The sequence below is a fragment of the Benincasa hispida genome, chromosome 12 (assembly GCF_027475165.1).
Source record: "Benincasa hispida cultivar pf3 chromosome 12, pf3_genome.v1.1, whole genome shotgun sequence".
NCBI classification, from domain to species: Eukaryota; Viridiplantae; Streptophyta; class Magnoliopsida; order Cucurbitales; family Cucurbitaceae; genus Benincasa; species Benincasa hispida.
The window spans coordinates 65,917,461-65,930,924 of record NC_143489.1 but is presented as its reverse complement, the minus strand read 5'-3'; the positions used below and the strand labels follow the sequence as shown (position 1 = coordinate 65,930,924).

General features: G+C 28.2%; 2 protein-coding genes across 2 annotated transcripts; both read left to right on the top strand.

The window, feature by feature from the left end:
- Window positions 1-1,760: 1,760 nt before the first annotated feature.
- Window positions 1,761-3,537, top strand: LOC120068491 (major allergen Pru ar 1-like). Its single transcript, XM_090308134.1, has 2 exons — window positions 1,761-2,027; window positions 2,967-3,537. Exons 1-2 carry the CDS (start codon window positions 1,847-1,849, stop codon window positions 3,263-3,265), a joined length of 480 nt encoding a protein of 159 aa, XP_090164260.1. The 5' UTR covers window positions 1,761-1,846; the 3' UTR covers window positions 3,266-3,537.
- Window positions 3,538-11,206: 7,669 nt separating this feature from the next.
- On the top strand, window positions 11,207-12,917 carry LOC120092638 (major allergen Pru ar 1-like). Its single transcript, XM_039050783.2, has 2 exons — window positions 11,207-11,451; window positions 12,397-12,917. The coding sequence occupies exons 1-2, from the start codon at window positions 11,271-11,273 to the stop codon at window positions 12,693-12,695; spliced, it is 480 nt and encodes a 159-aa protein (XP_038906711.1). The 5' UTR covers window positions 11,207-11,270; the 3' UTR covers window positions 12,696-12,917.
- The last annotated feature ends 547 nt before the right edge of the window (window positions 12,918-13,464 follow it).

Below are 13,464 nucleotides of genomic sequence, written 5' to 3'. Positions count from 1 at the left end.
TTAAAGTTCAAGGACCGAAATAAGATTTAAACCAAATCAAAAAGTTAGAAAGAAGGTAGACACAGATGTTAAAAAGAGTTAGAAAAAAATATATGAGAAATGTGGGGAAGGTGTACACTTTTTTAAAAATAATAAACTAGAGATAAACCTTATAAAAACTTGAGATAGAGAGAAAATTAGGTAGAAATTAGAGAGATGATTTTTTAAAAAAATTAAAAATACAAATAAAAATTTTAAAAATTTTTCTGCACAAATAAAGTAAAATAGGAGAAGAATGGTTTAATATGACATAATAGTCTTTTTTTTAAAAAAAAATCATTCACAATTACGTAACAAAATTATTTGGAAAATCATTTTCAAGTGATTGATCGGGATTGGAATCACTTGGGGTACTTTTTCATCATTGTCAAACATCATAATTTTAGAAGAAATGTGATTTTATGTATGTCAAAAGTAATTTTAGTCATTCAAAAATCACTCTCAAACATACCTATAAACTTTTTTGAGTGAATCAATTTAGACTTTTCACACGTGTATAAAATTTCTTTAAATACAACACTTTCTTAAATACATAGATTATCATAATATTAAATAGAAATATTAAAATAGAATGGATAGTAGCATATTTTTGGTAAATGAATGATTTTTCAATTTCTCATTTGCCTCTTATTTTCTCAACTAATTTTGGGAGAAATATGCAATAATTTTAATAGCTACTTGGGAAAATTTTGGTAGAAGAATAATCAGTTATATTATACCTCACTAATAGAAGAGTCTAAATTAGAAAGTTTAGGGTTCATAATTGATACAATAATTGATTTCAAATTTTATTTATTTATTATTATTTTAGCACAACAAATAGACCGGTCATGAAGATTTGAAACTTTGAGCTAAAAATGCATGTATCAATATCTATATTTATTTTAACCGTTAAAATTTTAGTCGATAAAATTTTAAAGTTTAGAATCTAAAATATTTTTTCCTTACAAAATAATATATAGACCATAGCTTTTTATATTTGCTTGTGTCATGCATTTTGGAAAAAAATATTGAATACTTTCATTAAGAAATTACAGTCATCATCATGAATTTTCCAAGAAGACAAGTTTTTTTAGATTAAAAAATTATGGTAGAATATTGATCAAATCATTGTAAAAAATAGAAGTATATATTTCCAATGAAAAAATAAATTTAGTCCCTGCATATTCATCTATTTAATCTCCATACTTTACATAGTTACATTTTTTTCAAATTTTTGACTAATTAAGTGTATTATTAAAACCTACAATATTATCATAAACTTATTAAGTAATTTGATTATAGATGACAAATTGACCGAGAGTGAAATAGTCAAACAAAATAGAACAATCATAATTAATAAAAGGTACTTTTACGAAATTACTTTAACAAATAAATAAATATATTACATGGATCATTTATTTTGTCGAAATAGTTTACCATCTCTAAACTCCAGTCTTACGTAACTAGAACATCATTGTATTGTTACTCTATTAAATTATATTAATCCTATGCTTTAGAGCAAACAATTAGTCAAATTAGATTTCATTTAAAAAATCAATTTGATTAAAAATAAATAATTAAGGGACAAAGAATTGGAGCTCCATCTACGTCATTGGCATCTTCACTTAAAAAATACTTGATCAAACTTTGAATTATTAAAAAAAAATATATATATTATAATCCTGGAGGGAATTTGAAAGGGTTCATTGCCCAATTATAAATAAAGCATACATCCATGACCCTTTTCATCACCAAGCTCATATATCCAAAGCCTTTTATTAGTAATAATTTTGTTTGGCTAAAGTTATCGGGTTGTGATATAGAAATGGGTGTTTTCACATACGAAAACGAAGTTACCTCCGTGATTCCTCCGGCTAAATTCTTTAAGGCATTCATTATTGATGCTGACAACCTTTACCCTAAGATTGTTCCAAATCAACCCCAAACTGAAATTGTCGAAGGAGATGGTGGCTCTGGAACTATCAAGAAGATCACCTTCAATCATGGTAATCTTATAAATTATCTTCACTAATTTAACTGTTTATGTCCAAAATAATTACAAGTTTAGTTTAAATTTGTTTAAAATGTTTAAGTTATGTTTATGCTTGTTTCATTACAATTTCTTACTCAGTTTTAATATTAGATGTTAGAGCTCTTAACCAATTTTCAAAGATAAATGTTTTCGAAACTTACTTTTTTTTTTTTTTTTTTAATTTTCAAATTTTTTACTTTGATATTGAAAACACTCCTCAAATACTAGAAGGTAGACAATAAACCACAAGAGTAACAGATGAAGGTGGTGATTTTAAACTTAATTTTAAAAAATAAAAAATAAAAGATGAGATAATTACTAAAATGGGCATACATATATAATTGGTTTTTTTTTTTTTTTGGGTGAAAATTGTGCTTTTCTTTAACCATTTATTTACAATTGGTTTAATTTATTTAAGAATATTTTTGAATTATTAGCCAAATTTAAAAAAAAAAAAAAAGAGAAGTAAATGATTGAAGTTTTTTTATATTAAGAATGTTTTTTATAAAAAAAAAAAAAAAAAATTTAAAAGTTGGGTCTGTTTTCTCGCAATTTAAGTTTAATTTTTAAATGCTTAGTCAAATATTAAAAAAGAAAAAATGAAAAAGAACGGAAAAAACTAAATAATATAATCATTTACTGATATAAAATTTAATTTTATATTTATTGAATTTATTAAGTTAAAAGAAATGTTGAATAAGCTAGGAATCTTTTAGACAAAATTAAAAATTCAACCACTCATTATATACTTTTTTTTTTTTTCTCCCTCTTTTAAGTTCACAAACCTAACTAAATGTAAATATAAAAATTTATAGACTAAATCAATAATTCAACCTTCTTAAATGGAAAGCTAAATTTAATTTATTAACAACTTGTTTTATATTCATAGAAAAATATGTATTAATTTTTGCAGGAGGGCAAGTGAAAACTATAACGCACAGATTGGACATAGTGGACGAAGCATCGTTGACGTACAAATACACAGTATTAGAAGGAGATCTTATTTCGGATACTATTGACCAAATTGTTAAGGAAATAAAGGTAACGGCAGGTCCTGATGGTGGATCTATTTTGAAGAGCACTAGCGTTTACCACACTAAAGGAGACAACCAACTCGACGAGGAGAAGCTCAAGATCGGTGAGGAAAAGGGATTGGCCCTTTTCAAAGCCGCTGAGAGCTACCTCTTGGCTAACCCTAGCGAATACAACTAAAAATAAATAAAAAATTATATATTAAATAAATATATATATTTAAATATATGCATCTGAGTTTTTATGAGTGTTTTGGCTTCAAGGGTTGTGGCCTTTTTGAAGTGTTTTAGCCTTCTTAATAAGGGACGTTGGATTGTGTTTAGGGTTAATTTGTATGCTTGTGAGTTGCGAGTGATTGTATTTTTCAAAGGTAAAAAAAAAAAAAAAAAAAAAAATATGTTATGTTGTATTATTGGTTTTAATAAAATGAATTGGCCTCGTTATATTTTGAATTTTTTGGTCTTAGTTCGGTTAAATAATCTTTCAACTATATAACTATATTGTTTGTGCTTATTTAGTCTATAATTTTGAAATTTTGTGTCTAATATATAATGTCCACGGTATATTAAAAAATTTTAAAAAATCAATTCATCAATTAGATTAAATTTAAATTTGGTATCATGGAAACCTAAATTTTTAATTTTATGTCTAGTATATTGGTGAATTTTTAAAAATAGTGAATTAGTTAAAGACCTATATAGATACAAAATTGATGGACTAAACTTGAAATTTTGAGTGGAAAAGAGACTTCCCTACTAAATATCGGTGATGAGTGGAAATAAATCTTAACGACCACGAACAAAATTTAAAGGGTGGTAGACAAAATTATAGAGACAAGTAAAATCTTTAAGATAAAAAATAAAGAGTTGGAGGAAAATTTCAAAAAAGAAAAAAAAGTTAGAGAAAAGAAATTTTGGTAGTGATAATTAAAATGATAAGTAGAACAACCCTCAAACTATCTCCACAATGATATGATATTATCCACTTTGGACATAAACCCTCGTGACTTTGTTTTTGGTTTCATCCTAAAAGGCCTCATATCAATGGAGATAGTCATTCTCACTTGTATACCCATAATCCTCTCTTATCTAACAAATGTGGGACTTTGATCGTATTCCGTAAAAAATTTAGAGAGAAAAATTTAATAGAGGTAGTAATAACTCAAAAGATAGAGAACAAAGTTATAAATATATATATATTTTTTTGGAGAGACCTTTTTAAATAACTTTGAAAGAGAAAAAAACTTTAAGAGTGAGGGACAGTAAATTTCAAAAGCAAAAAGTTAGAAAAATATAGGTAATTAGTTAACAATTATAGTGTTTAAATCTTATTTAATCCATGCGAATCTTGCTCTATTTCGATCTAAACTTTAAAAAATGTTTGTTTTAATCCCTAAATTTTTAAAAAGTATTTATTTTAATTTCTACCTTAAAATTATGTTAATTCTTCAAGACACCTCAAGTGTTAAGGGGATTTACATCTTCATGAGACTTAATTAACATTTAATATACAATTGGTTAAGTCAATAATATGAAAATTGAGTTTAAAAATTAAAACTTATGAATAATGAGATGATTGGTGCATAAAGTTTCAGATTTGATCTTTTACGGAATACACTGTTTCATATTGGATTTAGAGAAATCCATGTTTTATTCTAAGTGGTGTCAATTGGACTATAAGACAATAATATTGCTTGTGAAGCAATTATATTTGCGTAGTTTTTTTGCTTATGAAGCAATTATATGCATAGTCTTGAAATATCCTTAAATATTTGAAAGTTGTTTCAAATATAAATTAGTCTATCCACTTTATGAGATAATGTGGTGCAAGAACTAAATCTGAGGACATATGTACACACCATGAGAGAAACATCATGGTGGTGACTAGATGGTATTCCTTGACATGACAGTTTGAATTATATAAAAGGATTCTCTAGGCTAAAGTGTGAGAGAATCTCCTTGAATGTCTAGGACTACGAGACATGTCTCCGATGCGCTAAGGCAAGTGGGAGAGCATGTTGGGTATAAAGTATGCCCTAGGATACATGTCTCACCAGACATGTCTCCAGTGCACTAAGGCAAGTGGGAGAGCATGTTGGGTATAAAGTATACCCTAGGATACATATCTCACCAGCTTATGTTTCATCGACTTTAGTGCAAGTGGAAGGTTATTGGGATGTATGTCCTAAAACCTCATAATTATATGTTATTTGAAATGGTTTATTATTTTATATATGCACTATTCCATTAAAGAAAGATCCAATGTTATTTTATGTACCTTAAAATGTATGTGGTTGGCATACAAGTGGATCATGTTTAAGTTATAACCTAAATAGTCTGTAGTATATGGATAAGGCTGGTACCTTATCTTGGTGACACTACAGGTATGTCCCACTTTGTAATTGTTACAATAGTTGCAAGGTGTTACAAATTATCTGATTCTGATCGTTCATGTGTAGACATACGAGTGAGAATATGCTATATAAATAGTTTGTATAAGATCGGATTGCAAAATTTTTAGTCTCTTTTTATAACACCGTTACTTGAAAAGACTTACATTTCACTAGGATGACCATAGGTGACTCGACCTTATCTTGAGTGAGTTGTGAACTCCTATCTATGAGAACGATCATTTGATTTGTATGGGTGAGAGTAGATTCAACAAGTCAACATGCCTACCATTTTTGGGAATTTTTCCGAGTAGGGAGTTGGAAATAACAGCTACACAAGATGAAATTCACTCATTCTCATCTTTAGGGCAAGTAGACAAATTGCTCCTGTAATAACTGATTTTGGGTCTTGAATAATGACGCCTCACCCTCTCATTGGCCCGAGAGAGTTAGTTTATGGTTGGACTATGAATTGTTTGTTCATTAAAGTGATCAATGGTACTTAAGAAGTTAGATATAACTATAGGAGCAAAACAGAAATTTGACTCAACTGTAGTTACGAGCAATTGGTGAAAGGTCGACTTGTTATTGATTGGTTATATCCATGGACACAAAAATATATCTACCGTGTGAAGAGTACAACTATGAGTCTTTAGTGGAGTGACCCACAGTCAATGAATGTTGATTAATTTAATTAAAGAATTTAACTAGTTATTCTCGAATCTTTGGAGCTTCTAATCTGTAGGTCTACCAAGTCCCCTTGCTAGCTCACAAGGGGTAAAAATAAGAATCGATTAATTTTGGAATAATTTGAATTGTTCAAATTAAATAAGAGAATTAATTGTATAAGATACAATTAATATAATGTATAGAGATACATTTTAATATATAGTTAATGATAAATATGATTTATAACTAATATTATATATGAGAGAAATAAATGTTTAAATATGATTCAAATATTATTTATATGAATGAGATTCATATAAAACTATAGGTTATATATAATATGAATATGATTCATATTAAAGTTATAGATTACATGAGAGAATAGTGTATTTGAATAAGATTCAAATATTATTTAATATGAATAAGATTCATATTAAAACTATAATATATGAGAGGAAATACACTTGAATAAGATTCAAATGTGATATTAATTAAATATATGATATTTTATTAATTAATTTAGTTTAATATTAAAATTAATTCCCCTACAGTTAGCAAGGGGGGTTAACGTGAGACTGAGGGGAGTTATCTCCCCTCCCATAAGTTTTACAGAATGGTTCTGTGAAAATGAAATGAACAAAAGAAAAGTTCTTTTGTAATGAAGAATCTCATATTTTTCCTCTTAACATATCATAGTTCCCTCATTTTCTCAAATTGTCTTCCCTTATCAAAATCAAAGAGCCCACAACTCCTTCGATTCTTATCTTGAGAATAGTAAGGAAAGCTCGATGGTGGTGTCTCGGTTTTTATCGTATTCTTCGAAGAAGCTTCAAGTTTGAGGGAGAAATTTGTGCAGATGAGTTTGTGGCTGTTCATGAGTTACAGGGAAGAATTTCTTGAAGATGGTCTTCAAAGGTTAGTTCTTCTAATCTCTCTATTCTCTGTACAAAATGCTTATATATATTTATGTTTATCATTCATATTTTATGTTTTTCTCTGTTTTTTCTTGATTTCCAAAACGAATTTTGAAAGCACACGCTTTCATGCGCTTCAGCTGAGGAATTCAATTTCTTCATTAAGTATTTATGAACACTACTTTTTTGCACTTTCAAACACTTATTTAAACACTTAGAAAGTCAATCCAAACACACCCTTAGATATTATTAGAAAATTTAAAACGATACAAAATTGTTATTAAAAATAATCTTATAAATTGAAAATAAAAAAGTAAAACTAACGGGTCGTTTTATAACATTCTTATTTCTTATTTCTTGTTCCCGTTTTTTATATTATGAGAAATTAATAGACTTGTTTGATAGCCTATCTTGTTTCTAGTTTCCTACCTTTAAGAAACATTTCTAAAATTAGAGCTGACAAAAGAAATAAATAAAAATATGGCCCTAATTGAAAGTGAACATATTGTTGGAAATGTCCACGACTACCAAGGTCCAAAGGCTCTTCCCCTATATGCGAGTTGTCGTCGTCGTTGCTCATCCAGTCGAATGGGTGGGCGGGTTTGGGTAACCACGCTTACGGGAAAAAATATGAAATACTTTTATTTATTTTTCTTTTAATTTTTATAATCATTATGAATTACATTTAGATCTGATATTTTTAAAATTGTTAATGATTTAAGATCTGAAAATTTAGTTCCTTCCAAATTTGACTCTTTTCACCTATTCTTTTTTAAAAAAATCAGATATGGTTTTAGGTTTCTCCATTGACAGAAACATATTGCACCCTTTCGTTTCCTTCCTTTTCTCTTTTCTGATTCTAAGCAAACTCTCTTGTCAATTCCAATCTCGTCCGACTAGTGCACGCTCAAAGGTGGGTGTTGTGTTAACCTTAGGGAGAAACCAACATTAATGATTCGCATCGAGATCATGCCGAATTTGCTTTCAAGTTAGTGGTTTCCATGACACAACAATACAGATCTAGTTTTAACTACAACTAACAATTTGAAAGGTTTTATCAAATCTATCCAAGTTTGAGCCAATTAACGTTACTGGTTCTAGAAGTTGCTAATCTTCTTCAGGCATTTAGAAGTAGATTATATTATGATTGTGGAATGCCCTAACAGATCGAAATCAACTGCTAATGTTGTTAATGATCTGACATTTTCCAAGGATACTACTGTTGTCACTGATCCGACAATCTCTAAGGATGTTGCTATTGATCTGGTTCGTACCATGGACATTGACAAGTTTGATAAAGACAATAAGACGGTTTGGGACCATTATCTCAACCATATGATAGATTCCTTATTCGACCTATGCGTTATCTAGAAATCTGCAAAAACAATCTGGAATACCCTGAAATCTAGATATGGAGGTGACAATGTTGGCTTATAAAAATACATTGTCGTAAATAGTTGCAATTCCAGATGCTGGACAATAAACCTGTCATAGAATGAGTTCATGAATATGAAAATTTGTAGCTAACATACTACAATAAGGGATAAATATGTGCGAAATTCTTCAATCTAATGTCTCCTTGAAAAGTTTCCTCCTTCCTAGGGTGATTACCAAAATCATTTGAAGCATAGAAAGAAATATTTTACTTTACAAGAACTGATCAATCACATATGTAATGAAGAGGCAAACAGATAGAATGATAAGTTTAATTCATTGTCCATAAATTCTGTTAATGATAATCTTGTTGAATCTTCCAATGTTAAAAACATGTTTAAAAATAAAGGAAAACGAACAACAAAAGAAGGGTTAATTCAAGGTGGCTGGAGGACGGATTGAGAAGTTCGAATTGATATGTTATGTCCTTATCAAACCAAGACAAAAATCGTACCAGTGCACCCAGAGAAAGGGAAGGCCAGATCAAAATTTTGTTGCGGTCAAACTAGCCCCACTGGCCAATGTTGTTGAAGGTGATATTATTGCTATTGTGGTCATGGAGGCAAACTTGATAGAGAACAAATTTGACTGGATCCTAAACAGTGATGCATCAAGATATTTCTACTTAAACTGGGACCTTTTTCATGATTTCTCGGATACAGACAATGGTGAATGTGTCTTCATGGGAAATTCAGCTATTGCTGGCATCCTTTGGAAAGGGAAGATTTTTATTAAAACTTGCTTCTAGAAAAACTTCTTCCTTTTTTTTTTTAGACAAAGAAAAACTCTATCCCTTAGTGATATATTGTATGTTCCTTCCTTGTATAGGAATTTGGTGTCAAGGAGTTTGTTAAACAAAGCAAGAGTACTTAGGATTGTGTTTGAAGCTAACAAGCTTATCATCACAAAAAACTATGACTTCGTTGGTAAGGGATATTTGTCTGATGATCTGTTTGTTTTAAAGTTGTTTATGCTCTTACTTCCATGAATAAAAATGCTTCTCGTGCTTATATGATTGAATCTACTGATGTTTGGCATGATAGATTTGAAAATGTTAATGTTGCATCGATTAACGGGTTTAAATTTTGCATCTTATTAATGTATCTAATTCGCAAGAAAATAATTGATGCACAATATGTGTAGAAACTTGCTAAAAAACTTTTTAAATCAATACAATACGTAGTAGAGAATTACTTGAGTTAATTCACATAGATCTAATTTTTTTTTTAAACACCATGGGTAGAGGTGATGAAAAATATTAGATATCCTTTGTTGATGATTATTCTAGATATACAAAAATTTATTTCTAAAATCAAAGGATGAAGCTAGTTATCATGTTTGTAAAATTCAAGGCTGAAGTAGAAAATCAATTAGATAGAAGAATAAAAAGATTATAGAGGAGGTGAATATAGTGATAATTTCCTTAAAATAATTTTGTGAATTAAACAGTATCATTCACGAAGTAACTGCTTCGTATTCATCTCAACAAAATGACATAGTAGAACGTAATAATATAACCTTAAAAAAAATTATGAATACTATGTTATTGAGTTGTGGATCATCTAATAACATGTGGGGGAAGTTGTGCTTTCTACCTATTTTATTCTTAACAGGGTTCTTCACAAAAAGCTAAATAAGACTTTCTACAAGTTGTGGAAGGGTTACCTTCCTAATCTGAATTCCTTAAAAGTGTGGGGGTGCTTAACCAATGTGACATATCCATAATTTAAGAATCCCACGATTGGATCCAAAACTCGGTTATACTAATAACAGTGCTGCATATAGGTTTAAGTGCCTAAGTGATCATTCATTGTGTGAATATAGAGATGTTGAATTTTTTAGCATATTTTTTCCATGATTAAAAATGTTAATCAATCAGTAAATAATTCACTTCAGATTCAAATTGCTAGTACTTCAAGCATCAATCAAATGTCTGAATACCCTTTTTTTTTACCTTTAATAGCACGCGTGAACTAGAGCCTAGAAAAAGTAAAAGACAAAGGGTTAGTAAGAATTTTGGACATGATTTTCTAATTACCTTCTTAGTTGAAAAGTCAAACAAAATAGACAATCGATTTGCTTACATGTACCTAATAGATGAGGATCCAAAACCTATCAATAAACTTTGAACACGGTAGACTCCAGTTTTTGAAAAGAAGCAATTAGTTTTTTTGAATAATTAAATTCTTAAAATCTACAACATAGTCATGAATTTATTAAGTAAATGTTTGACTAATTTGATAACATATGAAAAATTGATAGAGAGTGAAATGATCAAACAAAATAGAACAACTATAATTTATAAAAGGAACTTTTACTAGACCAACTTTAATAAATATATAAACATATATATGTTATATGAGTCATTTTATTTTATTGATACTGGTTACCCATCTCTGAACTCTATCATTGTGTCACCACTCTATTATAATTTTATGTTTTTTTTTTTTAAGATGAAACTATAGTCAAATTAGAGTTTTTCTAAAAAATCAATTTGATTTAAAAATAAATAAATAACTCAATGGGTGACAAAGAATGCGAATTGATAGGAACTCCATCTACGCTATTGCCATCTTCACTTAAAAAGCACTTAATCAAAACTTTGAATTATTAAAAAAATATATAAATATTATAATCCTGGGGGAATTTGAAAGGGTTCATTTCCCAACTATAAATAGAGCATACATCCATGATCCTTTTTATCACCAAGCTCATATATCCAAAGCCTTTCATTAATAATAATTTTGTTTTGTTAAACTTATCAGATTGTCATATAGAAATGGGTATTTTCACATACGAAAATGAAGTTGTCTCCATGATTCCTCCAACTAAATTTTGTAAGGCATTCATTATTGATGCAGACAATCTTTACCCTAAGATTGTTCCAAATCAACCCCAAACCGAAATTGTCGATGGAGATGGTGGCCTTGGAACTATCAAGAAGATCACCTTCAATCACGGTAATCTTATAAATTATCTTCACTAATTTAGTTGTTTATGTTCTAATTAATTACAAGTTTAGTTTAAATTTGTTTAAAATGTTTAAGTTATATTTATGCTTGTTTCATTACAATTTCTTATTCATAGTTTTAATATTAGATATTAAAGCTCTTAGCCAATTTTCAAAGATAAAAATACGTATTTGATTTTTCTTTTCTTTTTTTTTTTTTTTAGTTTTCAAATTTTTTACTTTGATATTGAAAACACTCCTCAAATGCTAAAAGGTAGACAATAAACCATAAAAGTATCAGATCAAGGTGGTGATTTTAGACTTAATTTTAAAAAATAAAAAATAAAAGAAAATAGAGTTACTAAAATGGGCCTACATATATATTTGGCTTTTTTTTTTTTTTTTTTCGAAAATTGTGCTATGTTTTCTTCACCATTTATTTACGATAGGTTTAATTTGTTTAAGAATACTTTTGAATTCTTAGTTAAATTCTAAAAAAAAATAGAAAAAGAAATGATTACAATTTTTTATATTAAGAAATTTTTTTGAAAAAAAACTCTAAAAGTTGTGTTTATTTTCTCACAGTTTTCTTACAGTAAAATTTAATTTTTAAATGCTTATTCAAATTTCAAAAATGAAAAAAAAAAAAGAAAAAGAACGAAAAAACTGAACAATATATTCATTTACCAATATAAATTTTAATTTTATATTTATTAATCCATTAAATTAAAAAAAAAATGTTGAATAAGATAGGAATTTTTTAGACACAAAATTAAAAATTCAACCACTCATTACATACTTTTTCTTCCCTTTTAAGTTCACAAACCTAACTAAATGTAAACAAAAAAAATGTATAGACTAAATCAATAATTCAACCTTCTTAAATGGAAAACTAAATTTAATTTATTAATGACTTGTTTTATATTCATAAAAAAATATGTATTAATTTTTGTAGGAGGGCAAGTAAAAACTATAACACACAGACTGGACGTAGTGGACGAAGCATCATTAATGTACAAATATACGGTGTTAGAAGGAGATCTTATTTCAGATACTATTGACCAAATTGTTAAGGAAATAAAGGTAATAGCTAGTCCTGAGGGAAGATCTATTTTGAAGAGCACTAGCATTTACCACACTAAAGGAGATAACCAACTTGACGAGGAGAAGCTCAAGACTAGTGAGGAAAAGGGATTGGCCCTTTTCAAAGCCGCTGAGGGCTACCTCTTGGCTAACCCCGGTGAATACAACTAAAAATAAACCCTATTTATATGTGTTGTGTTTTTATTTGGCTTCAAAGGTTGTGGCCTTTCTGAAGTGTTTTAACCTTCTTAATCAGGGACGTTGGGTTATGTGTGTGGGGTTAATTTGTATGCTTGTGAGTTGTGAGTGATATCGTATTTCTCAAAGGGTAAAAAAAATATGTTATGTTTATTATTAGTTTTAATAAAAGGAATTTGTCTAATTGTATTTCGATATTTTTGGTCTTACTAAGAGTTTATAGGTAGGTTGAATTACAACTTCCGTTCTTATTTAGTCTATAAAATTTTTTATTTTGTATGTGATAAGATCTCTATGATATATTTAAAAATTTTAAAAGTTAACCAATCTATTAGAATTATATTTGAATTTTTTAATTAAAAAATGTTAAAAGTTAATTGATTTATTCGAATTATATTTGAATTTTGTGTCTATTAGAATCCTAGACATTTAATTTTATATTAGTATATTGGTGAATTTTTAAAGATAGTGAATAAGTCAACTAATTAGATACAAAATCAAAAGTAATATATATATATATAATCTATTAGGTACTTTTTAAAGTTTTTTTGAAATTTATTAGACACAAAATTAAAAGTTAAAAGATCAAATAGTAAAACACAAAAGGACTAAACTTGAGATTTAATCTTATATTTATCATTTGTTTGTAGTCCTCTTCCAATTTATCTTAACTCTCTGGAATTCTCTTTTTATATTTTAAGTGGAAAAGAGAACATATATATATATATAGTTTTTTCAAAGA

Excerpts from the sequence above, each read along its gene's own strand:
- LOC120068491 (XM_090308134.1), top strand. The coding sequence starts at position 1,847 with ATGGGTGTTTTCACATACGAAAACGAAGTTACCTCCGTGATTCCTCCG. Across the intron at positions 2,028-2,966 it reads GAAGATCACCTTCAATCATG|GAGGGCAAGTGAAAACTATA; the intron begins GTAATCTTATAA and ends TAATTTTTGCAG.
- LOC120092638 (XM_039050783.2), top strand. The coding sequence starts at position 11,271 with ATGGGTATTTTCACATACGAAAATGAAGTTGTCTCCATGATTCCTCCA. Across the intron at positions 11,452-12,396 it reads GAAGATCACCTTCAATCACG|GAGGGCAAGTAAAAACTATA; the intron begins GTAATCTTATAA and ends TAATTTTTGTAG.